This window comes from Rhinolophus ferrumequinum, chromosome 3, assembly GCF_004115265.2.
Source record: "Rhinolophus ferrumequinum isolate MPI-CBG mRhiFer1 chromosome 3, mRhiFer1_v1.p, whole genome shotgun sequence".
NCBI classification, from domain to species: Eukaryota; Metazoa; Chordata; class Mammalia; order Chiroptera; family Rhinolophidae; genus Rhinolophus; species Rhinolophus ferrumequinum.
Window position 1 is genome coordinate 36,136,021 of NC_046286.1, and position 27,600 is coordinate 36,163,620.

The 27,600-nt window shown below is 37.6% G+C and overlaps 1 protein-coding gene across 7 annotated transcripts in view; it reads right to left on the reverse strand.

The window, feature by feature from the left end:
• The window catches only part of FILIP1 (filamin A interacting protein 1), a 217,642-nt gene that overhangs the window by 13,990 nt on the left and 176,052 nt on the right, over positions 1–27,600 (reverse strand). For 4 of the 7 annotated variants that reach the window (XM_033103044.1, XM_033103046.1, XM_033103048.1 and 1 more), the window contains exons 5-6: positions 4,290–7,095; positions 658–1,449 (exon numbers count right to left, since the gene is read on the reverse strand). In XM_033103044.1, the coding sequence (XP_032958935.1) occupies positions 1,243–1,449; positions 4,290–7,095 (3,013 nt within the window). In that variant the 3' untranslated portion in view covers positions 658–1,242. Of the gene's footprint in view, positions 1–657; positions 1,450–4,289; positions 7,096–27,600 lie in introns of those variants that run through there. The other 3 variants (XM_033103049.1, XM_033103050.1, XM_033103045.1) reach the window with 2 other exon arrangements.

Genomic DNA, 27,600 nt, shown 5'->3' on the forward strand with positions numbered 1-27,600 from the left:
CCAAAACTGATTCAAAAATTTTGACAAAGGTGCTGCCTCCATAAGACCTCATATGCTAAGCTACAGGTTATCAGCCTTGAGCTCATCTGCTGTTATTTGACTATGAAGCAGGGTCCACTTGAACATGGTTAATCTTCACAAAGACACCTGGCATTCTGCACTCACACAGTTTCATGCCGATTAAAACATGCTGAAAATTAATGAAAATGATACAAACACAAGTAAAACTAACAGGAATGATACTCCACATCGCGCGCGCACACACACGCGAAATCATGAACCGGTTTTATATTTGCAAGTAAAGTCGACAGCTAACTGAGGAAAATATTTGAATTCAATTAAACTATGCATGATGTCATTTTCTTTCTTGGCATTAAGGTATCAGAATTTACTTTCTGCTCTTTCCTATCCATTATAACCTCTGTTGAGCTATCAAGAGACATTTGGCAGCTCTATTCAAATTGTTCCACAATTTAAATCAATGGCATATAGAGCATGAGTCTGACATTAATGGTTCTAAAATTATTGTCTATGAAATCCTGGGAATGTTTTGGAAATGGCCAAAACCTCTACAATACACACAGACACACACAAATAAGTAAAACTCTGTTTTTAGGATTCGATATTTCATTTCCATTTTATTTCACATTCACATTATTTCCTGAAATCATCTCAGAGGCTTTTGTTTTTGTAAAACTTTAGAGGTCCAGGCCCGATCATAGGTAGGAGATGTTTCTTCCAGTACATAAAGCAAATTCGGGATTTGAAAGAAGCAAATGACAGTAGTTAAACTATTTCCTATTTCATAATAGAATTTTTGAAAAATCAATTATTGTGGAACAAGGCCTAGTAAATTTGATTTACAATTAGGAAATAGGAGAGCCGGCTTTGGAGAGGATGTGATCCAGCTCTTCTATCTTATTGACAAAGAAACTGAGGTTCAGATGAGTTAACTGATGGGTCCACTTTCTAGAAGCCAAACTGAGACTGGAAGTCGGCTACCTCAAGCCCAGCACCCTCAACCAAGCACACAGCAAAAAGTAGCTTTGCTAGTCAGTTCTGTTCCCCCACATCAAAACAAATTCACAAAATAGGAAAGACACATGGCTATTAGTACATTACTTTATAAACAAGATACTTAAAACTTCAATTAGTACAGGTAAAGAGTTGGCACGAAAAAACGAAGGTTTGTTCTCACTAGAGCAGTAGCATCTGCACAACATACCCCCTCAGCCACTGCCCTTAGCCCTTCCCCCCTCCAAGAGAGGTAGCGCTGCCGGCTGCAGATTTCTTCAGCTCTATTTTCATAGACTGAGTCTCAGCTCGAGGCTCGAGTTTGGTCAGATTTCCTGCTCCTGGGGCTGCCACTACTGGCTTTCCTGCTTTCATACCTTTTGACATAGGAATGCGGGTGGGTGTAGGCCGCTGGGATGACCCATCTTGTCCTGACTGTAAGAGAAAAATACAGAAACACGAGGGAAATGGTGGTGAGTTTCCGCCTGGATATGCCACCGATCTGAGAGTTAAGACTTTTGCCACACAGGAGCAGCCACAGGCGACCCCTCCCCAGATAAAATTACTATTAGAAACTTGAAGTCTTTTTGGTGCTGCTCCATTCTAAATGCTTCCCCTTCTCCTCTCCTGAAACACCTATTCCAAACTGCCCTCTCTTCTCAAGCCCCGAATCTACCTCCTCCTCTACCCTTCCTGAACATGACCTTACCTCCTATTTCACAGACAAAATACAAGCCACCTCGCATAAACTCAGGCACTTGTATTGTACCCCAAATTCTCTCTACTTCCTTTATATGAAGCCGCTCTCCTTCCACATCCTAAGGATGCCAGTCTCTTCTCATTGTTTTCATTGTCACTGATGACCACAGCCTCCTTGAAATGCTCCTCAAACTCTCTTGCTGGGATTTCTTACTTGAGTCTCACCCATTCACATCCCGTCTCTGATGACTCCTTTTCAATCTCTTACCGGCTTCTTGTTCTAGCTTGCTTGCCTTCTAAATGAGGGTAATCCCATATTCCATTCTCAGCCCTCTTTTGATTTTTCTCTTTCACCCTGAGAATCACCTCAGTGATCACCCCATGTGTTGATGAGTCACGGGACCTCAAATCTTCAATGCTCTCCTTAAATATAGATCCTGATTTCCAACTACTTGCTAGACATTTCCAGTGTCCCTCAGGCATCTCAAATATAACATCCCCAAAACATTACTTATCTTCACCCCCAAACAGTAGTCCCCCTATATTTTTCATCCTATCCATCCTTACAGCCAAGCCAGAAACCTGAGAGCCACCCTCCATACTCAATTTGTCATGAAATCTTTGATTCTGTCTTCAGTATACCTCTGCCCTCATTTCCCTACACCATCTCTAGCCTAGAAAAATGCAACAGTATCCCTGTCCTCAGCCTTTGTCGCCTCCAATGTACCCTTTAAACTGTTTTATAGACATATCTTTCTAAAACATAAATAATGTAATGTTTTTTAAATCATTACCCTTTTGATGGCTCCCTTTGGATACTCTGTGAGGTTAAATGTCAATATCACAATAAGACATGTGTCTCTTTTCAATACCTGCCCCCCAGTTTGCCTCTCCATTTTGTCTCCATGCCGAGCTGCTGCAGCACAGAGAGACTGCTTGCCCTTCCCCAAATGTACCAACCTCCTTCACATGGCCATATCTTTGCACATGCTGCTCTCTCTACATACTCCTTCCCCTTTCCTTCTCAAAACTCTCTCATTATCTGGGAAAACCTCCTCCTCTGTGAAGACTTCTCTGGTGGTTCGTCTATACATACCTCTACCACGCAACCACTAAGTAGGTTCCAATCCTGAGTCTCCTACTTAGCTGAGAACTTCTAACTGTCTTCTTTGCAGTCATCACCTAACCCAGTGCCTAAAGAGTAGCTAACACTCAATAAATGTTGAACGAATAAATGCGCAAAATGAACTAGCCTCACTATTCGATCCCAAACTTTTTGTTGCCCTAGATTTTATGGGATTTGATATACGTGATGTAGGTGGGGCATGATTCAGACCTTAAAAATCTTAGCTGTTTTGAAATCCTGTTTGTGTGTGGGGTTTAATCAGTAGTCAAAACTGTTTCGACAGAAGGTAAAGCTATCTTGATCTGACCCTTACAATGGTAATTAGATGTTCCAACAAAAAAAGCCACTCTAAATTACAATGACTTATACCTCCTCTGTCTTTTTATAGAAATTGAAGCTTTTGCTCTCTGTTGCCTAAAAAGCAATATTGAACCATTTGAGAAGGGTGAGCAATGCTGAGTGCTATTTGGCTCTCAGAGAGCCAATAATGAAAAGTTTTACTAGCAAAGCTGTTAGTAATTCACACTTTTTGAGTCTATACTTGTACTCAGAGAAATAAAAGTAAATTATATTGAAGATATGGGAAAATAAGCCATAGGCTCTATACTTATATAATAAGCTTCCTGTCTCTCTTAAGAGATTCCAATATATGCTGCAGAATTTGTTCAGAGTCTAGGAATCATAATTTCTAGTCTATTAGTTAAAATTAATACCTAAATAGTACATGCTTTTCTATAATTTCAATTACTAATCTGTCTTCAATAACTGACGACAATCACTGGAAGTGTTTCGAAAAATAGAATTTATTTTTAAGCTCTGGATTTTATACTTGGGACAGCTTTTTTACAATCATTCATTTAGCCTTCCACCTGGTTACCAAATATTTATCAAGCACCTGCTCTCTGCAAGATACTATTAATAAAAGATAATGTTTAGACATATAAACTACTTTCTTGTTACTTTTAAAACAGTTTTTAATATTAAAATCCTTTAATTTCATTTTTGGAAAAAGTATGGCTATGGCCACACATGATCACATATTGAATATTTTAGGTTATAGAAATATAACCCAGGGACAGTTTTACTTTATATTGCATATTGACCATTTCCCCCCACTCTCCATTTTAAAAAGTATTTTAAACATAAAAATCAAATTTTAAACATTATCACTACATGCTGACATTACAAAGAGGCCATCTTTGCAAGTATTTTTGGGGTCTTCATAACTTACATGACAAAAATTTTCCCTGAAAATTAGTTCAATTTATTAAAACATTAGGCCACTTTTTGTTTTCATTTCTTGGTGTAACTAATCCTCTAAGAAACTTCTGCTAGTGGGTTCACGTAGAGCAAGAGGCATGTGCTTTTTGTTTTATTTTGGGTATTGTGTTATTCTCACTACTCACTTCTTCCTCCCTCTGTCAGCCTGCACTTTGGAACATCTACTCACCACTGACTGGGTTCCTCGAGTAGATGAGGTTGTGACTGGTGTTATGGTGATAGTGCTTGTCACTTTGTTTGCACCAGGCCGTGACGAGAGGTGGTTCCTGGGAGAGCGAAGGACTGTGCCCGTGGAAACCTCCTTTTCAGCTGTCACGTTGACAGGTCGGACAGTAATAACTGGACTTGCTCCTTCAGCTGAAGTCCCAGGGGATCGTTTAAACTGAGAACCTAAGTGAATGTGAATTTTATTGTCTTCTGTGGTTATGATATTGGCATTGGAGTTGTATTTCCGTACTGGAGTTGGAACAGTCTGTTTTTCTGGGGTGACTTTCAGGACAGTCCTTCCCATGGGCATTTCCTGGGACTCGGGAGAGACTGCAATCTCAGCCGGGGCTGCTGATGTAGACACTGTCATTATCTGAATGGGGGACGTGGGCCTGTCTGCAAATGTACCTCTGCCACTTTCTGGGGTCTTCTCTCTGGAATAGGTGGTAATTGTGACTGGGGACATGGCTCGTTCTGTACAGAGAGTACTATCTCCACTTTTTGGTTTTTGAGACATAACGTTTGGTGATGGAATAATGGTTATCCTTGGTTTCTGATTCCCTAATGTAGGAATGACCGTGGTACTGGAAAAAAATTCTTCAGATGTTGGGCTTGTTATCTCCAGAGTCGCAGTACTGTTCTCATGGTCTGGTGTCACTCGAATATGCAGGGGCTGGCCCTGTTTTGGTGAAAGAACCAGCTCTCCTGGGTGCCCTGGACTGGAATTTGTTCGAGGCCCTTTCTCTTGAGTGATTGAGGGCCCATTTTCCCTTTTTCTCATCCATGGAATCCAAGACTTTCTCATAGTGAGCTCATTTGCTGCTGGAGGATACCTGTCTAGAACAGAGGATCGTTCCATAGGCTTTTTCAATCCTACCTGTCGAAGATTACTCATGATATGATTCTCTTCTTGAAAGGATTTCCGTATAAATACTGCTGGTGTTTCTTCCTCTGCTGCCTCATTACTGACAGCATCAGTTTGTACTCCAGTCGACATCACTGGTATATCTACCATTCTTCTTCCATTCATACTGGGTCTTAGAGCTCGGCTATAGCGCTTAGAAAGCTCCAACTCTTTGGTCAGATTGAGGACCTCCTGTCCCATGTTTTTGTTCTTATTTTCTTCTTCCATAAATCTTTGTTGAAGGACAGAATAATCCACTTGGAGCTGAGAGAGCTGATCTTCTTTGTTCATTAATTCATGAATCTTCTCTTTAAGAGCTTGAACTTCAGCTTTTAAGTCTCGACTTTTAGCCTCTTCCAACCGAAATCTGTGTCTCAACTCAGCTTCCTGGCTCACAGCCTCACCTTTCTCTATGGCTTTATTCTTGGCGATTTGGTGCTTTATCTCCTCCAGTTGTTGAGAGAGAAAGTTAGCCTTATCCTGCTCAGTTCTAAATTTCTGCTCCAGTTGGTCATACTCATCCTCTGTCTTCATCAAATCTCCTTCGACCACCTCCAGTTGCTGGAGGCGTTTCTTCAGTCTCTCAATTTCAAGTGTTAGTTCCTTAATCTTGTTATCTTCTGGGCAGGAGAGCTCAGGCCCTTTTCGAGACCTTCCTCTTGTTATTTCTCTTTCCACTTCCTCTATTCCATCAAGTCTCTTCTTTAATAAGTCAACATTGCAACTTAATTCAGACGATTTTTCTTCTTCACTTTTCAATTTGCCTATTAACTCATCTCTCTCTTTTGTCAAATTGTATACTTTTTCCTCCATTTCAGATTTCAGCTTTAAAAGCTTCTTACTTTCTTCGATTAGCTTTTCAGTTACATCCATAACTTTTCCTTGTTCCACCTTAAAATTTTTATTAAGTCCATCCACTTTTCTCTCTTCTTGCTTTATTTTTTCCATCATATTTTTCCTTTCATCAACTAGCATCACAGTAAATGACTTCAACTTTGTAAGATCATCTTTTAGGCTTAATTCAGCCTTTTCCAGTCTATTTTCGGAACATTCCAGTTCTTTAACTCGACTCTTGACCACCTCCAATTCATTTAGCAGATCTTTGGTTAAGTTCTTCTCTCTCTCCAAATTTAAATGTAGCTGGGTGCATTCAGATTTACTTTTGCTAAATGCCTCTTCCAATTTCTCCAGCTCTGACATTCTCTTCTGTAACTTCTCAACTTCAAGTCTGAGCTCCCTGCTATGATGTTCTTCCTCTTGCAACTTCTTCCTCAATTCCCTGCACTGGGATTCTGTTTTCGTGATCTCCTCATCTTTACCCTCCATTTCAAGCACTCGCTTCCGGAGATTTTCGACTTCTGCCATAAGGCTGGAGTTGCCACATTCCCCTTTGGCAATTTTGTCTCTTAATTCCTGAAGTTCTTCCTCTGCCTTTTGGAGATTTTTGTTGGTCTCCTCTAGCTCCTCAATTCTCTGAGTTAAGCCCACCAGCTTGAGTCGAAGTTGCCTGTTGTGAGATTCTTGATTAGCCAACTTAGCGTTCATCTCTTCATGCTCTTGGGAAAACCTCGAAGCTTTGTGTTCAAAATCCACTTCTAACTTGAGCAATTTCTGCCTGTCTTCTTTGGATTTGGCAGTAATGGATTTGAGCTTTTCTTCTTCTTCCCTCAGTTTCTGAGTAAGATCCTGTACTTTCTGGCTTTGCAGGCCAAGTTGCTCAATATGCATTTGTCGTTCATCCACCAGCATGAGTGCAAAGGACTTGAGTTTTACAAGCTCGTCTCTTAGTTTATTGAGCCGCTTAGCATTTTCCTTTTCTTTGCGGGCTTGGTAAGCCTTTTCTTGTTCAAGGAGCTTTTTCAACCTATAAAACCAAATACATTAAAGTATTATATCTTGTTGTCATATTATATGTTATACTATATATATTCTATTTATATGCAATACATTTATTATTATAAATATTAAAAGATTAATCAGCAAGTAGGTTTGTCTTAGATATTAAATCAAAATAAAATGCCATTACAATAAATCCCTTACCAATTGCTGCAATATCAAGTTTGAACAAATAGTCATTAATGAAATTAATCAGAAGTCAGGATGTTGGTCACCCTTAGAGAGGGGTAGTGGCAAGAAGGGGACATGAAGAGGGCTTTTAAGGTACCAGTTTCATGATTTATGTGCAGGTTACACAGGATTGTTCAGCTTATAAAATTTCAGTAAGCTGAATACTTACGATAGTTCTTTTCTGCACATATATTATACTTCAATAACAAGGCCATTGAATAAAACTTAGGTTGTATAAAAATGATGACTATTTATATAGTGCTTTCAGTATTCTAGGCACTAGAAATATCTTATCCTCATGGCAATCCTATGCAAGTGTCATCCCCATGAGGAAAATGAGACACAGAACCTGCTACAGTTCTCACAGTCAGCAAGTGGCAGTGCTTAGATTCAAACTCAGGCCGTCAGGCTAGAGAATCCTCGTCTTCGCCTCTGCCTCATATAACTTCAAAAGAGAAATTGACTTTAAATGAAAGAGAAGGCCCAGAAAAAAAGAACCTTTGGAGTTTTTTATTTCGTATGCAGCTATCACTGGGACAAGGTAAGACGAGCTTTGTGATAGAAAGCTGATCTACATAAACTGATTTTAGTTAACACCAGAACTGGCACAGGATTTTCTCTCAGTTTTCTGATTTAAACATTTTTTTTTAAATAAAGAGCTAGGTTAGGGAGGAAATCTGAATTACTATTAATACAAAATAGTTGCAGCCACAGGAATTACTATGTTTCACATGTGTGAAATGCATTTTCTCTATTATGTTTATATAGAAATATAAGTAAGCAAGAGTAACTATTTACTATCCTTGTGTTGGTCAGTTAATTTGCACCAATTCTTAATAGTTATTTTCAATTACACATAAAAACAAAGTTAAAATAATAACCATATTCACCATATAAGTGTAAAAATATGTTTATAAGAGAAGCAAGTTATAAACAACCACTAACATGTATTTGTTTAATAATCACAGCTAAGACCTGAATGTACTTAATGTACATTAAAAATGTTCTTAAGCATGTATTTTTTTATTTCAATATATTTTGTAGCTTATTTATTCTGAATGATTTATTTCATATTTATGACTAGATCAGCTGTGAGTCAAGTAAATAGAAGTTAATAGTCTCACACTGCATTGTATAAGAAATGACTGGACATATGCATAAAAGCTCTTCATAATCAAATCCAGTGTCCGATTATTACTATAAAAATGGCTCTAATGATGTCATTAAGATTTCTTTTGCGGAATTAATTTTATAAAATATATCCGTGTGTCTAAACATCTATTAACTAAATGCATAACTTCCAAAACCCATTATGATTTTATTCCTAAAATGTTAGAAAAAGACTGTTTTCAAATTCTATAGACTTACATGAGCAGTACTGTAATAGCTTCACTAAATGTGGTTCTTACATATGTAAAAGGGCATTTGTTGATCATGTTCTCTTTTTATTTGGAGTCAAACAACTGAAATAATGTCACAGAACTATAGAATAGGAAAGATGTAAGGGGATTTTTCAAATTCCTTGACCTTAATTAGATTGTCGGAGACAAATTCACTGAAAACACCAACTCTAAGCTTTCCAACTCTAAGCTTAAAGGTGAAAACTTCTCAAGATACTTGTTTAAATATCCTATGCCTCTCTGCTATTAGAGGCAGTGGGTGGGAGTGGCTGAAACATAGGCTTTGGAGTCAGACATGGAGGAACCTGAATTCTGGTCCTGCCATTTTCTAACTGTGTAACCTCTGGCCAGTCACTGAAACTCTGACCTCAGTTTTCTCAGCTGTAAGGGAAGGAGTGAGGTATATACATTAATAGTCTGTCACAAGATGGTTCTGAAGACTGATCTAGCAGAAGTGACTGACACATAGACTGAATACATGGATGTGACAAAGTGCAAAAACAAATATAAGAACTAAAGTATGTTATTCTCTCCATCTGAAAAGTCTGTCTAATGCTTTTTTTGTGTTTAATCCGTAGGTCTTTTTAACTCATTATCATATCTTTGATAGTAAAACCTGGGATCCTGATGTTTCAGCCAGAGAAAACTAAAAGGCTTTCTGATCAGTAGGAAATCCTGTGAGCTAGAGCATGACCATAGAAGGAATTTGGCTTCTAGAAAACCACATTTTTCAAGTCTTAGCTGTGATTATTTCTCTTTTTCTAGCTCCATTAAGCTCTCTCTGTTTTCTTATTCTATCACATTTTAAACCATCCCATCTCTTAGTTACAGCAATACACGGCCCATTGTCTGCTTTCTCCCCACATCCAGTTTCCCAGTTGCTATAGCTGAGGGTTAGAGCTAGGACTATGGTAAATTGGGTGGTAAATAGTGTTCTGAGGAAATAGATCTGTATTCCAATTTCTACAGGCAGGGCATTGAGGATGGGAAGGATGAGATGAATTGTGAAGACTTTGCAAAAGGTAACTTGGCAGGGGTTTTGTGACTGCTCACTCACTGGGAAGAAGAGAAAGAGAGATAGAAAACAATTCTTTCAATGCTTTGGGTCTGAATTATTGAAAGTAATAATACCTCTAACAGGAATATGAAAAATAGGCAAGAAAGAGTATTGGTAGAAAATTGAGGCAACAGCAAGACAGTCAAGTTGAAAAGTGTACCAGGCAATCATTAATAATACTGTATTGTACATTTAAATTTTTGTTAAGAGGATAGGTCTCATGTTAAGTGTTCTTACCATGATAAAATTTTTAAAAAAACAATTTTTTTAAAGTATATCAAGCAGTTAGAAATGTAGTGCTTTGGAGATAAATCTCATAAATTTTACAGCCCATATACCCTAATGCCTCTCCACTGTTATTACTCTAGTGCAAGCCCTTCTCTTTGGCTGATAATTCTGCAACAGCCTCCTGAATGCTCTCCTCACAATGTCAGCACTGCTGCTTGTTACTTGTATGACCTTGCACAAGTTATGTAACCTATCTATATACTTCAATTTCCTCATTGATAAATTGGGCATCAAAATAGCACTTGATTCATAGGGTCTGTGTGAAGTGCATATCAGTTAATATACAGAAAGCACTTACAACAGAGCCAGACCACAATAAACGTAGTTTTAGCTACCTTTTATTATTATTATTATTATTATTATTATTATTATTATTATTTCACCCAAATGCAAATATGATCATGCCACTCCTTGGCTTTCCATGTCTTCCTATCGCTCTAAGAATAGAGGTATGAAATTCATAACATAGCCCAGCATGATTTAACACCTTGGCAGGTTCATCTCAAGTCAATCTCTCCCTTATTATCGAAGCTGCTAACGGTCCATACATATGCTGAGCCTTCTCTTAGTATTTTTTTCCTGCTCCTTTCACTCTGAACATACCTGGTTGATTTTTCAACCTTCAAGTCTCATTTAAATGTCACTTCCTCCAGGAAGCCTTCCCTAACCTACCTGATTAAGTGAGATCTTTTTATAGATTCTCATAATATCCTACAGCCTTCCTTTATAACATTTATCAACTTATAATTTTTTAATGTCTGCCTACCTCTGTTAATGCAAGTCCCATGTGGGTACCTGCTATGGGTCTGTCTTGTTTACCCCCATCACAATGCCTGACACATAAGAGATGCTCAAGAAATATGGACTGAATGGATAAATAAAAGAAAGAATAAATAAACAAGCTTGAGTTATAAATACAGCTCAAGTCACCTATACAGAGACGTGAGAACTGAAGTCCCTTACAATGCTGAGCTGAGTCTAAATTTTTGTTGAACGTATATTATGATTGTCACTAGGCCAGTAATTTGATATTAATAGTGGTTATTAGATGATGAATGTCTCTGATGTAGTAAGCAATGGCCTTTCTTTAAAAAATGTAGTTATTCTAGTCATCGGTCTCCTAGAGAAGAGTTGTAGCTCTGAAGTGGGAAACCTCAAATGAGAGAGGGAGTCCTCTCTATGCGGACTAGGAAGGTATCTCTTACTTTATGTTTTTAGTACTGCAAGATGAACAACCTCTAGATAATCTATAAAATGCTTATGTGAATATTAGAACCCTAAACATTTTGTAGACCAAGCTGAATTAAGGCTTTCTGTGTCTCTCTCATAAATTCTAGTGTTCTTTTTGTATGTTTCCTTTGTTTGTTTTAGTTCTTAAAAAAAAAAAGAAAACAAAGTTCTAACCCCTGCTACAGAGAAACAAGAGAAAGGACTTTATCCACAGTTGGACAAGAACTCTAACGTTGGTGTAGCACACATCTGGAGTCTAGTGGGAGGAAATAGTGGTGACTAAAGTGAGAGAAATCCCAAGAGGAAGGAAAGTCACAGGAGAACTTGGGGCTGTTTTGTCAGCCATCCTCCCCTATGTAGAAACTCTTACAGTGCTAAAAGCTTGGTAATTCTTGAGTTTTTATTTCAATAAGGGAAGTGATATTCCCTCATATACGGAAATAAATGTGATCTCCAAAAGAGAAACTACGGAGAAAGAGAAAAAGGAAAGGATGGAGAAAACAATTTTTTGGAAAGGCCCCAAAATAAGGGATAAAAAGAACGAAGAGGAGCTACTGAAGGCCTGACAAGACATATAAGAGCAGAGGTACAAGGAGAAAACTCACAGAGCAACACAGGAGCTCCAAAGAAAGAGGGTGCTGGTCTCCCTTTATTTATCTCCCCAATCAGTTTAGCATTCTACTTCAGGCAGCTTTTTTCTTCCATTTCTGGAAATCCTCATTAATATTAAACAAGCATTCAGAAGCATTATCATGTAACTGTTCAGAAAACATAATGACTATGGCGTATTATGTCTCTTTTTCAAATAATTTACTAACAGTTACATTTTTTTGTGCTTTAAGCAATTAATTTGCATTACTGGGCCCCATTTCCATGTAATTATGCTATTTAAGGAGCGAAATAAGAGGGCTTTGATGTTGCTTGTGCCAATTGGTCTTACCACGTCCTCTTCACTCTCCTATCTGCCCATATCACCATTCTTCAACCATGCCCTGATTCTAAACATATTAGCATAACAAGGAAACAGACCAGAAGACCAAAACTAAGAAGATAAATTAGTACCATGAGTCTCATCAGCAGTTACAGGCAGAGCCCTAAGTATCCTGAAATCAAATTTATTCTTGGCATTTTCTGCCAACATTTTATCTTATTTAAAGGCCAAAAGGAAGACAAGTAAATGGTATAATAGATTTTTCAGTTTGTCATTTATAAACAGGTTAAGAAACAAATTATTTTCAACTGAAAGACTTTAAAAGTGTAGGCCCAAATGTTCTGATGGTTTATGGCATATACATATGTCAAGATTCATTAAATTGTAAAATTAAAAGTGGTGAATTTCATCATATTTAAGTTCCTCAATAAAAAATATAATGAGAAAAATAATATTAAAAGTCCTAGAAAGTATCCTGAGATGTCAGATAAAGGGGAAAAATTATAAACAAATATTATAAAAGAATGACTTAAAATATTGTAGAAAACATAAAATAGATTATTAATCTTACGGCAGAAAGAAGCAAAAGCAGAAGTTGAAAAGATAAAGAGAAGAAGGCTAACATTTTCAGATAGGATTGGAGAGGCTGACAAGAAAACATGTTCTGGGGAAATAATGTTTCATTCAGGTACTAGAAAACCACTAGTCCTAATGTTATTTCCAGAGGCCCACCCCAAACTCCAATTTTTGCTAATGCCTAATTTTAAAAAGTAAATAAATGATAGAAATAGAGGTCTTTGAAAATAAAACATCGTATTTGCCAGCTACTTATTCCATCCTAGGCAACGTAAGTACTTTATTGTTTCATTTCATTTTCATAACAACCCTTTGAGCAAGGCATTACTATGCCATTTTATAAATAGGGAAGTTATTTGACTTAAGCAAGGGAACAGGACTAAGAAGGGGAAAGTTGAGATTTTGGACCAGATCTGTTTGACCACAATCAACGTGCTTTTAACAACAATGCTATTCCTCAAATAGATGTTGCTTGAACGGTAAAAATTTGCAAGACTTTGCATTTATTTAGGTTTACTTCATCTTGCTTGATTCAGTCTATCCTGGAACTCTGTCTTGTCACCCAACATACATCAACTTAGGTCAAGCATTGTGTCAATGGCAAAATGACCCCTATCATTAAAAAAAAGACAGGTCAGTGCACAGAGCCCTTCAAACACTCTCAAGATATCCCTCTTGCTGAGATCAATCCATTCAGTAGCAAGGACGTTGTCATTCAATTAGCTAGGAACCCACTGGGCTGTATTCCTTATCTCTTCTGAGCTCCTAGTCCTCTCCTAAGAACCTGTTCCAACCACACCTTCCTCATGTCAGTCAACTACAACCAAATTCTTCCAGATGGTTCTGCCCAAAATCTAGAATCCTACTTGAGTCCTCTCTTTCTCTCACATCCCCACATTCAATTCTTCAGCAAATCTTGTCAACTCTATCTTCAAAATATATCCCAAATGTAATTACTTCTCACCTCCTCCACTGCTATCACACCAGACCAAACTACCATCATCTCTTATCTGGATTATTGCAACAGCCACAGAATCTGACTTCAGCTTCCACTCTTGCTCACCCTCAGTCTATTTATTCTCTGCCAGAAGCCAGTAATCCTTAAAAAAGGGTAAATCAGATTATGTCAGTCTTGGGCTCCAAGTCTTCTCTAGCTTCCCATTTGGATCTCGGTGAAGCCAAATCATCACAATGTCCTCAGAGGTCCTACAGTGTCACCTTCCCCTTACCTCTCTGACTTCATCTCTGAAAACTCTTACTCTCACTCTTCAGATATTCTAAGAGATCACGCCCTCATTTCCTTCTGATCTTGGCACAAACGTCACTTTCTCATGAAGGGCTTCTTTGCCCTCCCTATTTTATCTTGTGCACTTCATGGTAAAACTTCCTATTTCCTTCTCCTTAGTACTTACTACCATCAAATACACTATACATTTTATTTATCCTTTTTTTAATTGACCGTCTTTCTTCTCTAAAATGGAACCACCATAAAAGGAGGAATTTTGTGTATTTTGTTCACTGCTGTGGCTCTAGCACCCAAACCATAGTCCATGGTGAGCTATTTACATATTTGTTGAAGACTATCACAAAAGGCCTTCTCAACAGTCTTGTTGAGATTCAAATGCACTTGGATAAATTCCTTTATCCTTTGTGCCTCAGCTTTCTCATCTACAAAATGGAGGAAGTGAAAGTACTCTCAAGGGGCTGTTGTGAAGACTAAATGAAATGACATACATAAAGAGATAAAGATATGCAGAGGATGGATATAGGAAAGACAACTAAGTTTTACCAGGGAAAGGGAGTGAGAGAGGCTTCCAGGAAGAGGTGACTCTTAACCTGAGCCTTAGTGCTCAGTCGTAGCTAGGTAAGTGGAAGAAGGCAAGGAAAGGGCACTCCAGATGCGGGGGTAGCAACCTATTTTCTGTGGGCCAAATCTAGATTAAGGCCAGTATTTGTACAGCCCTCTAGGTAAGAATGATTCTTAACATTTTTAAAGGGTTGTAAAACATAACAAAGACGAATATTTGGCAGACACTATGTGGCCTGCAAAGCCTAAAATAGGAGCCTAATGGAAACAGCACAGAAAAGCACAGAACTGGGAAATAGGACACATTTTCAAGGCACAGCAGGTAGCTCAACTGAAATGAAGGGTACCTATAGGGACAGAGGTGGGGAAATGAGGCTAGAAAGGAAGGACAAGCCTAACAAATCACCCTGTGGGCTAAGAGGATGAATCTGAACTTTCAATTCAGAATATGAGGAAATTCAACAGATGTACTGAGGATGGAAGAGTGTGTCCAGGAAGCCACACATTAGCTAGGAAGCTACAAAAGCAGAAAGTGAGAAATGTAATGGAGTCTGAACTAAAATCATGTCATTGAGAAAGGAGAAGGGGGCATGGGGTGGGGGTGGGGGACATGATGATTTTTATGAGACAGAAGTCATTGGGTTTGGTGACAGACTGAGGGAGGATGGAGGGAGAAAAATTTGGACAGAACCTCCAGCTTCTGGCCAGGAGAAATATTCAGCTATTTCCCAATCATAATACACCGTTCCATGCCTCTAACAAACCTATCTCTCAGCCAAAAGACAGCCTCCCTATTACTAGACCTGACCTGAATAGAATAGTTTGATGTCAGTGCTTATCACATGTAGGGTAATATAAGAGAAATACACTTGGAGGGGGAGATAATGAGGTTTCCAAAAGGCACGTTGACTGGAGGTTCCTGAGAACCTACAAGTAAAATTCCTATTGGTCAGCCTGGGGTTCAGGAGGTACCTAGTGGGAGTCTCCGGGAACCGAGGCAATCTAAAGCCATCGAGAGGAGGAGATAAGTAGGAAGTATGTAGACATAAGAGACGAAAAGGAGAAAGAGCAGAAAAAAAGATATGAGATGAGAAAACATAAAGAACTTAATGAGAGAAACTGAGCAAGGACAGCCTGGGAAATAAGAGGGAATCCAGGCAATGGTGCGTTCCCAGATGCCAAGAGGGCAGAGAGAAGCATAAGAAACAAGCCGTGTCCATGACGCCAAACACTCTGGAGAGATCAAGAGAGAGAACAGAAAAATGTCCGTTGTTTTCACTTAAATTCAAATTTTAAAAACTTTTTCCACTAAACATATCAATATGGATATCATCAGTACTTCATATGAGCAGTTTTAATGGAGTTGGGGAACAAAATACAGATTAGAGCTTAGCTGACAAAAAAAAAAAAAGAGAAAAACACTGGAGACAAATATCTGAGACTAATTATTTGAGATCTTAATTGTAAAAGGGAGGAGAAACAGGGAAGTGGACACAGTAAATAGGTAGGGCAGGATCAACATTTTAACCTTTTATATATTTTTGAGATTATATATTAATACATCGCCAGTCCAAACTTCGTGTGTGTGTGTGTGTGTCTGTGAGATTAGCATGTTCCCATTTAACTTTAAAGCTCTTTGTTTTTCTTTATAGATATAGTACAGTTAATAAATAATTATAGGATGTCATTATTAATAAATAAATACTGAATACACAATTTTGCAGTCCCCAATGAAATAGTACATATAGGCAATATCTCCCCAAAGAGAAACAGCCAGACATTGTATACATAGGTATACCACCCAAGAAATACTCTTACCAAAAAATTGAACATGAATCAGATCAAGTTCCTATAACTAATTACTAGTTTACAAGAAAGATAGGGGCAAGAAACATACTAAATGACATTGTGATGATGCAACCAAAAAACTCAAAATGCAGGGGATGACACAGGATAAAAAAACCTATTTCTTCAATAAATAAACTGTAAGAAGAAAAAAGAGTGGGGGAGGGGAACTATAGAGTAAAAGAAATCTAGAAGACATATGAACCAACTGTAATCTATTTGGATTCTTATCCAAATAACTTTTTAAATGAGACAATTGGACAAATAATATTATTAAATTTTAGGTATAATAAAAGATCTTGGTAGTATTTTTAAAAATAAACCTTACCTTTTAGAAATACATATTGAAATACTTATGAATAAAATGATATGTATGGAATTTATATCAAAATAATCCAGGGGAATGGGGAATGCATTGATTGGTTGTTGAAGCTAAGTGATGGGTATAAGGGTTCGTCATACTATTCTCTCTATTTTTATAAATGTTTTGAAATTTTCCATAATAATGTTTTGGAACTCCCTTGTGTAATCTTCAGCTTCCTCACCCCACCCCCACCCCCAAGTCTCAGCAGCTTTGCTGTCGGGTCATATTTTGACTTTCCTTACAGTGCCATGTGTCTCTCATATTTGTCTGTGATTGTGGGTGGTTCTTTCACTCCTTTCTATGTTTATAATATTAAGCTTGTTAGAGACTTACTTTTTCTTCCTCTTTGGGATCCATTTGATGCTTTGTCAAACTTATGCTAGAAAAAGCGTCCTCACTCTGTTCTGTTTCACAGAAATTTATCTTTCCTTGTAAAGTATATGGACAAAAAGGGGGGCGGGGGTAAGTGAGGGTTTTTTTTAACCTTATCCTGGTTACCACCCTTGAGATAACACTCCCATGGAAAAGCTGTCAATCTGTGCTCCTAAAGACTCAGGGCCACACCTAACTCTCTCCATTCTCATTTCTCTTCCTTGGAAAGTAAATCATGCAAGAGTCACAAGTTCTCTTCCCCAACTTTCTTGACACTCCCACTTCAATAATTTCTCCAAATTTATCATCATTAGCCCCAGAGCAGCAAATTTTTCTTTGCCTCCTTTAGATGTCGTCACTTGTCACCATCTTAGTCCATGAGGCCTCATTTCAAACCTTAATGTCATCTTAAAAGTCACCTAGGTTTGTGTCTCAGCCAGATCATGCTAATTTCTCTTCTCATTATTTCCGTTTCCTTTCACTATATTCTTCCTTAACTCTCCCTGTATGTATGCCTCTCTGTCTTTCAAGAGAAAAGGCAGGTGAAAACTAGCAAGGGCATGATAGTAATTAAAGATGAATGAACCTCAAAAGAGTCAAGCTTGCATGCAGTTAAAAGTATTTAATCACAATGCATTTTTTCCCAACTAGAGCATAGCACAGAGTTAAGTAGCTTGGTAACATGATAGGACATGGTTTTAACAAATGTCTCAGGAAGTGTTACTTTTTCATAAATCACCTCAGTTCCTGAAGAAGTGACTATTACAGTAATTATCCAGAATTAACCTCATGTTCTCAATATACTACACTGGGCTGGGATTAGTGTGCAGTGGGTAAGGCTGGGTCATGCTGCTGCAGGGTCAGATCCCGTCCTCATTTGAAATTTTGACATTTTGTTCATTATGGGTTTTCTGCATTAACTTTTATTTTTGAAAAATGCATTAAATTATTGTGTATCTTGATTACTGAGTTGTTGGCATCCCCTTAAATTTTGTGCCCAAGGTGAAACCTTCATTCGCCTCATCCTAGTCCAGCACTGAGCACTGAATACTGGATAATCATTTTTCATATATAAAGAAAGGGTGGATCCTTCACAATAGGACATAAACTTTTGAGCTTGTTTTTTGTTTTGTGTTTCTTAGTACTGGAGGTGAGTTTATAAAAGTCTTTGTACACTTTTTCCTTTCCCCTATTGTGAAGACCAGCCACATTATCGAGCATCTAATCTCAAACTTTTTGACCCTGGCCCAGTGTAGTGGAACAGAGGCCTCTTCATTTATTCTCACAATAAAAAAGAACTTGGCAGCAAAAAATTGAAAGAAGAGAAAATAAAATCAGGAAACTTTTGCTAGCAGCTTCCATAAACTGCTTTTATATCGTAAGAGAAGACCCTGACCTTACACATGATTTTCTATTATAAAACTACATCTTATAAATTGAAATATAATCTACTAATCTTATTACATTTACTTTGATAGTGTAATCCAAGTAATTCAAATAGTACAAACACACACACACACACACACACACACACACACCCCAGGCAAATGATCACAAATAAATTATTACTCCGCATCAGATTTTGAGGGGATTAGGTATAATTCTGCTTTAGAATAGGCAATTTGATGATGTGCCTTGATGTCCAGTTGTTGAAAATTGTAAACCAAGGATATTCATTATGGACCCTCTGCAGCTTAGTCCAACAACCCATAGCAAACTAAACGGATTATGAAGTTTAACCAATAGTAATTAATCTTTAAAAATCACAGATGGCACCAACTGAAAACCATGAAAAGCTCATGATGAATAACAGATTATTCTTCTTAGAGATTATGTTTACCTACTACCAGGTGAACATATGCTCAGTGTTTGTCAACATTTGGTAGTAGCCAGAATACTCTTTAAAACACCAAGTTAGTCTTTGAGAAAACCTAGTAACATGCTAATTTAAAATTACAAATGCTATATTTAAAAATAAATCACTAAGTATATTACTAGTAAATAGTTCTCAGTCATAGTAGAAATTAAAGTCTAGGGAATTGTTTGTCATTTGTTCACAAAAAACATAGCAACAATTATTAGTTTTTTTTTTTTTTTTTTTTTGCTGATAGCCTGTGCCCATCAGGAGACCCATATTTGAAAATCCCCCTTTGAAAAGGAGCTCTGTGATCACACACTCTAGTATGAAGTCCACTGACTCATAACAGAAATATAGCCATGATACATTAATTCACTCAATAATTCAATAAAAATGGGTTGAATACCCCACCATTGTCAGATTTTATATTAGATGTTCAGAATAAAAAAATAAATTGCAACGTTATGTAAAAAGTACCATTTATGTTTTCAATATAGGCAAGTGAGGGACAAACATGGGGATGTGGCTGGAGGAAGGAGTTGCTCAAAACTTTTGCAATTTTTGTTCCCAGTACTGTTTCCCTACTATCAGGAGTGCAGCCCACCTGGCTCCTTTGGGGAAAGTAGATAAGGGTCCCCCTCCTCTCTAAGGAACCGGTCCCATGCTGGGGTGCCTGGCTTGATATGTTGAATGAGAAATGGATTTCAGCTCCTACTCTCTCGTTGCCCAAGTGCCCCTGCAAGCTACAACGTGCACAACCATACAGAGTCCTATGAGCTCTTCTTTCTCATCCTTCGGGTTTCAGGATCACGTGTCTCCTCCCCAGAGAGGCATTCACTGACCAGCTTATTGAAAACAGTTTCCCTAGCCACTTTCCATCATATTACTCTATTTCTTTCTTTCATGGCACTTTGATTATCCGAAATCATCTGGTTCATTTATTTGTTTACTTAGATATTGTCTGTCTCCTAACCTCCCCATAGAGCAAAATCTCCATAAGAGCAGGGTCTATGGATGAACACCAGCCCCCTAATAAAGTGCCTCACATGCAGTGGGTGCTCAAACAATATTTGTCCAATGAATGAATAAACAAAGGTTATCCAGATAAAGAATAGGGGAAATGCTACACCTTGTAAAGGGAAATGAGCATGCAAACACAAGAAAACAGAACCTCTTTCAAAACAGCACAGTCACTGTCAGAACACAACAGGAGGAAGGAGAATGTCAAGAAATAAGATTCCAGTAGAAGGTGGAGGTCAGCTCATCAAGTGGTTTGATATCATCTTAGGAGTCCGGCTCCATCGGGAGGGTTACACAGAATTCTTGAAGGACTTTAAGAACAGTGATAATATCAAATTTGGATATTAGACTTTTCTGATGACAATGTGATTATATTGGATTACAGAAGGTTGAGACTAGTGGCAGGGAGACCAGTAACGAAAATATTGAAATTTTCCAAGAAAATAAAAAGACTAAACGAAGATCACAATTATAATACAAGGAGATGCTGGGAATAATTAGGATATAGAATTGTCTGGTTTTGGTGACTGATTGAACGTGAAGGTTAAGGTAGAAAGAATGATGCTCACATGAGGTTTTTCCTGCATCTTGACAAGAGCGACTGTGACTGATAGTGCCCTGACTGTACTGGCGCCGTTGGCACCGCGATCTAGCCAATTGATCTCAGTTGACCACGTGGGATCTGAGGGAGGTGGTTATGATATACCAATTGCCCATTTTTTTCTTAAGACTCTACTGACTCGATGAGAAGGCAAAACTGTCTTTTTGAAAAACTTGACTCAGCAGAGTCAGCAAGGGCAAGATAAATATCTAGGTCTTCTCTAGCATTCTGACTTTTTGAAATGTTCTCTTTTAGATCTCAATCTTACTCATCTTTGAAAAATAAGTATGGTTTTCTCTTATAAACTTGTGAGAGGAAGCAAATCACGACTGAACATCTTGGTAGAAAGTGCTTTTGAATAGGGACACCAATTCACTTGATGAAATCATTGTTACATATAGCTGCAGAAAAACATTGTTATTGAAGTCACTACATTACCAACCTGTTCATTTGTATATTATTTACTATCACAAAATTTGATACTTCTGGTCATTATCCTTTGTGTTAATATAATTTCCATCTATCTCTCCAATTACTCTCTCCACCATTCTCAATTCTGCTCTGTGCTCTGGGAGGCTGAACTTTACACATTGTATTAACCAGCTCCTTCTAGCTTCCAGTTTAGCTAGACAGGAGATATTGGAGGATGGGGTATTAATTCCCTCCTGAGCCTTGGATATTTGGCTTCATTCTTCTACTAAGGGCCATAGACGCTGTTAGGCAGCCCTTTCCTATAGATACAGTTTCTGAGGGTTCTGGTAACTACTCCCTTTCTCCAAGTTAACTCGCAGTAAGAAGTACACATGCCTAAGCCCCCACCCCTACACCAATTACTAGGGCTCTATAGAACTGCAATGTCCCATATTAGCTTCTCTCCACTCCACCCACACATCTATAACAATATCAAATTAGCCCATCTGACTCATCTGAGTTTTTGCTGTAACCCTGAACAGATCACACAGTATGTGAATTTCAGGGCTCAGAATCACTTCCCTTCTTTCCATCCAACACAGAACTTTGATATGCATCATGATTTCCCCTAAGCCAGCTTTGGAGATTGGGATAATAGGACAAATCCAAAAAGAGAGGAGACACAGATAGTAGTGGTTGAGAGAGGGTCAATGAAAAGTTGAGGAAAAATGAAGAATGAAAAGTTTATAGCCACATATACAAACTGCTACAGTGGGGAGCAGGAACAAGAACAAATGTGAAACTGGAGAAAGAAGAGAGGGAAGCAGAGTAGTGTTCTTCCTCTTCCTCAGACCAGACAAAGGGGTCTCATCGGTCCCTATCTTCAGGCTAGACAGGACGCAAGATCCTTGCCTTGGATCCCAGGACAACAATCCTGAAGCCTAGCTCCCTACCTTCTTCATTTTGCATTGTAGGTTCTTCAGAGCTAGAAAATTTCTGGTTGATAAAGGAGAAAGACCAATACTGAAAGCTGAGTGGGAATATTCAGGAGAGAAAAAAATGGATGACTACTGATAGAGGACCAAATATGAAATCATATCTAAAACTTGTGTAGAAAACTAATCTCTATGCAACTCAATCATGCCAATAATTTTCATTGGTAGAAAATATATGTATGTTTTTTGACACATGTGTTATTTCAAAGCTATCCCTCAGGGCTCAGTATGGTAGTTCAGAGTAAGTGCTCTAGAGCCAGACTATCTGATTTGACTCCCGTTCTGCCCCACTACTTACTTGGGCAAATTTCTTAATCTCTCTCTTCTTCAGTTTCCTGCTCTGTAAAAAAGGGATAATAATAAAATATCTATTCTCAGGGTCATTGTCAGAATCACATGAATTATTATATGTACAGAGCTAAGTATTCAATAAATGTTAGATACTAATATTAGTAATAATGCCAAATTAGAACTCATTTGCCAATTTGTATCTTTTCCCAACAAGGAGAATAAATTCTTCAGAGAAAATAGGCAGGGAAGTACATCTACTGATGCAATGAAAAATATCATTTCATTCTTAAAACTTGAAAATGTTGTTTATCTTGTGGGCATGGATGAGTAGTTTCTATCCACAATAAAATGTCTTTTCTGTGTTTTCATATTTCCTAAGTTGTTCAAAGTACTTTCCAAATACTCTCAGATTGAGCAGATGAAATATTTTTTAAACAATAGAAAGAAGATATTATTCTTTCTTTTTGACATTGTTTATAAAGAATCAACCAGGTGAATAAATTTACTTAATGATTTTCATGAAAAACAGGAACCAGAGAAATTTGTCACCTAAATGTGTGGCCTTGGGCATTTTCTTCCAAGTGTCCTCCTCACCTTCCCTCATTCTAACCCAAGGAGATCTTTCCTCTCCCATTCCCAACCAGATTCATCACACCTAATTATCAGAAGCTCCATCTAGTTAACACTTGTGTATTATCACAGGAAACTCTCTCCCTCAGAAAAAAAAACTAAATGAAGGGATTTCACTAGGGAAGCCAGAAAGCAGGGAGGATATTTTGAGGCAGGTGGGTTTTGAAGTCCCTGCACCACAGTGTGAGGTGTCCTTCCTCATGCGTAGGTAGGTATGTGGGCTGCATTTGTCACACAGAACACGAAGGGGAGGAGCTGGAAGCATGAATCAGATTTCCTGAGACTATTCAAGCAAGTTGAAGACAACCCACAAAAGTATTAATATGCCTCATTTTACTCAGTAAACATAGAGTGCTAGGCAAAAGTTATATTTTAAGCTTCTATTATATATTGTGGTTTTACGCTTAGACATTATGGGAGCTCACAATATAAAAAACTATGTCCTTTTTAAAAGACTTTTGTTAAGATACTATTAAGCTCATTTGTCCCTTGGGAAAATATGTTTCATAAATAAGATTTGTTTAAAATAATATTGACATGAAATAAGTAGCAAATTAGCTTAAGCACATAAATCGCTTTTATTTACTCAGAAAAATAAACTCTCCCTCTTTAAAATGACAATAGAATTTATTGCCATTGTGTCTAAAGGTCTTTAAAAAGCTTTAAACATAAGCATGCATGAAATTTCACTATATACTTTTACAATTGTTAACATTTATCTAATAATTATTTTATCCACTTTTGGAACAACTTTAAAGCGAATGCAAAAAATAAAAAGTCACAGCAATAAAAAAACGCCAAAACCCCAGACTTAATTTTGTATTGATCCTGACTGTTGTTAATCTAAAGAAAAAGAAATGTGCGCACCCTTCTGTTGTGGAAAGGACATTTGGTTTCACAAGTAAACAAAAGTTCATCCAGTCACATGGAGCTAAAAATCCAGAAAGATCAATATAGTCAACCCAAGATTTTTATCACAGTTGGAATTTAAGATTTTCGTCGTTTTATACAGAGACAAAACATTAACAATGAATGTTACACAAAATTAAATCTACACAGATGAGAACCATACCATCTGCCCTTTTGTTCAAATTTCTATAAAACGGGTCATGTGAATCTGCAATCACACTATAAAAAATTGGTTTTGGCCAAGTTAAGTTCTTTTGTGAAAGACTCACACTACCCTCCAGCCCTACTGAGCGCTAATGCAAGCTATTTATTTTGATACACTCTGCTGAACTCAGACAAGATTTTTAAGGCATTTTGAGAAATTACTAAAGTTAAACTTTTTACACAATTGTTTACCATAGTCCAAACTTTAATCCCATTCCCACTTTGAAATCCAACCTGCTATTTACTTTATTATTCCTGTTATCACTGCCCCCACTGACTGATTCAGAACAAACACAGCTTTCTTTGGATCTCTATGCATTCTAATTCATTGCCAAGGTTTAGAAGCCTTCTCTCTTTCTCAAAGAGTGATCTGCAAAAAATCCACATAACAACAACAAACTTTAAAAATAGTATTTTTTCCTCAAACTAGTTTTTGCTCATGAAGAAATCATAAAATAAAAGACACATTTATAGTACCTGGAAAGGCTGTTCTGTTCAAAACCTTCAAAACACATTACTAGGACTGACAGCAGCAAGATAAGACACTTTTCCGTTCCTATACAAACTCCCCAAGTTTCTGGAGGCTGAGATTCCTTTTCCCCTCCACAGAAAAACAGGAGCACGCCTCCTACCACAACCAGGTGCATCTTGGCCACTTCCAATCAAGGATTCTGAAGTACCAGGAAAGTCACAGTAAGCTGGTCATTTTCAAAGGTTGTCCCCGTCCACACTCAGTAAAACCTGCAGCCGAAAGCTGAAAGATTGTCGAGTTCTTACAGCCCTTGTCAGATTAGTCAAGGCTCTACAAATGTCCAAACCCAGCTTCCAAGATGCTCTTCGCAGTAACACTTAGAAATGAGTTGACTGCCAAGTAAGCCTATTAACAAATGAAATGAGCATGGACTAGAGAAACTAACATTGCTTAAATCAAAACAGATCTTGCCTTCCTTACCTTCATACTAGGAAGCATGGTAGCTTTTGTTTTTGTTTTTGTTTTTTATAAGGGGGTACTGAAGTTTGTTCAATAGCAGCAGGCCCTGCTCAGCCCCTACTCCACAGGGAATTAACCGTCACATCCCAGTCCTGTCATCAGAACAATGAAAGGTGAATGTTGTGCAAAACAGCTTGGGACCACTAACTGATGATGTCATTCCTCCCTTATATGGTTCATTATTGTGCAGATTTACTTTGGTCTGTGAAAAGGGGCGGAGCGGCACAGGGCTGGAAGGGAAGGCAGCTCTTATGCAAAGCAAATGAACAGGAATTATGCTCTATACTGAGGAAAATGCATTGGGGAGGGAGATGAGGGTGGGGAGGGAAAAGATACGCACCAAATGTCAAATGGGCTTCACTCCTGATTTTTCAAACAAGCTAAACTCTTTACAGTTGTATCAGCACACACTGGAATTTAAATAGGGAGCCTACTAGTGCCTATCTGTGATTCAGCCAATAGGAGACGATTCACGTTTCAGCCAAAGAGCTGGTTAATTTACGTGAACTAAATGAAAACACTACATTGTGGGTTAGAGAATGCCAAGTACCCTTTAGTTGAAGGATCATTGTGTCTTTTAAAAAAATGTTTTTACCTAAGTTTGTTTCTTTCCTAAAAGTGTTTTGAAATGACAAAAAAAGTGCCGTTCACGTAAACAAAGCGGGTGAGTACATTCAGCCAAATTTCAAGGAGTGTCTATAGCATCATTCACACAAATGTTCTCAAAAATCTTCTTTCACCTTCAAACTAGTTTTCTCCCTGTTTTTACTTGTTTCCTTCCTCCCTTCTTTTCTGAATGGGTCTGTGAGTGAGTGATAATTCAGTCAAAAAGCCACTAGGTAACTTAAAATTTCCAGTATAATTTTTGCTAACCCATATGCATATTACTTATGTTAAGAAATTCCATTTTAATTACAGAATAAAAGCATAATAAGTTAGTCAAATTAACTTTAAAGTTCACATAATTAAACATTTGGAGAGCATTCTTAAGTCCCCAGATATCTTTCATATTGTATAAATACAAGCCATTATGTTACGGCAGCGAAGAAAATATGAAGGAACAATAAGCTAGAGATAATTGTTTTCCTACATACATCCCTAACGTTCAGTCATGGTTTTTTGCTTTCAGAACATGTCTATCTTCTTAATAGCATGAACTTAGTATAACGATTAGTGCATGTTTCAAGGTTGCAATTCTGAATAAAAGTGTTTTGACTGAGTTATGTTGATAAAAATTACATTTAAGCAACATTCACAGTTAAGGTAAAATTACAGATACTGAACCAATTAGTTGTTGGTTTTGGTTTCTTGGGTTTTTGGGGGTTTTTTTGTCAGCTATTTTCTATGGATGGGAGAACTGAAATTCAAGAAGAAACTGCTGCCACCACGTGATGTGTGCACAGCCGCACTAGTGTGGCGGAAAGGGGCTTCCTGGCCCCCCGATAGACCCAAGGTAAAATCTTGGCTTGGCATCTACTGGGTAGATGACCCAGAGGATATTTTATAATTCCTTTGGCTTCACTTTACTTAGCTATATATGGATTTTAACTTGCACTGTTATGAAAATTAAATAAGATAGTATGAGTTAAGGTCACAAACTCTAACACATACCGTAGTGGGGACACAATAAATAATTATTATGCACAATTCTTTCATTTTGATGATGATAGGCACTTGGCAACAATACACATCTGTGGTCTAATTTTGACAGAGAATATAAACTCATGCTAAAAAAGAGAATGTTGAGGGGCAGTCAGGATTGATTGTATAGTCAGGTGTCATCTTGCATGCAATCTGCTTCTGGTGATTCACACTTCAGTTATAGTCCCACAGAGGCACTGATTATGTTCAAAACCATCTCAAATCAATATTTAAAGACAAATGATAATACCAAGGGGAAATGTTTTATCACCTTTGAAACATCTTTAAAACAAATACCATAAATGTTCATCACAAATGTGTTTTTCCTTCCCTGCGTAAGACCACTAAACAGTTACATTCCAAATGTATTTAAGCCCTACTATTAAGACTCACTTAAAAATAGCTGTAAGCATAATTAATTAAGATTCCTTGGCTAACTGACATTAATTTTTTGGAGACTCTTGAAACCTAGAGAAGATGTTAAAATGAGTGAGAACCCTCCTTAGAGTCACAGTAACTAGAAATGTCCCACTATTAGGCCCTGAAGGGCAGAGACCACATCTTTGTGTCTTTCTGTCTTCAGGAAGTATCTTCTATTCATTCTTTATATTTTTTTAATTTCAGCCTTTCTGAAGTATAATTGACAAATAAAGTTGTAAGACATTTAAAGTGTACACTATGGTGAATTTGATACGCATTGTGAAAGCATTCCCCCCATCTAGTAAATTAACACATCTATCATCTCACGTATTTTTTCAGTGAGAACATTTAAGTTCTACTCCCTCAGTATATTTCAATTATACGATAGTTTTGTCAATTATAGTCACCATGTTTAACATGATATCCTCAGACCTTACTCATCTTATAGCTAAAAGTTTGTA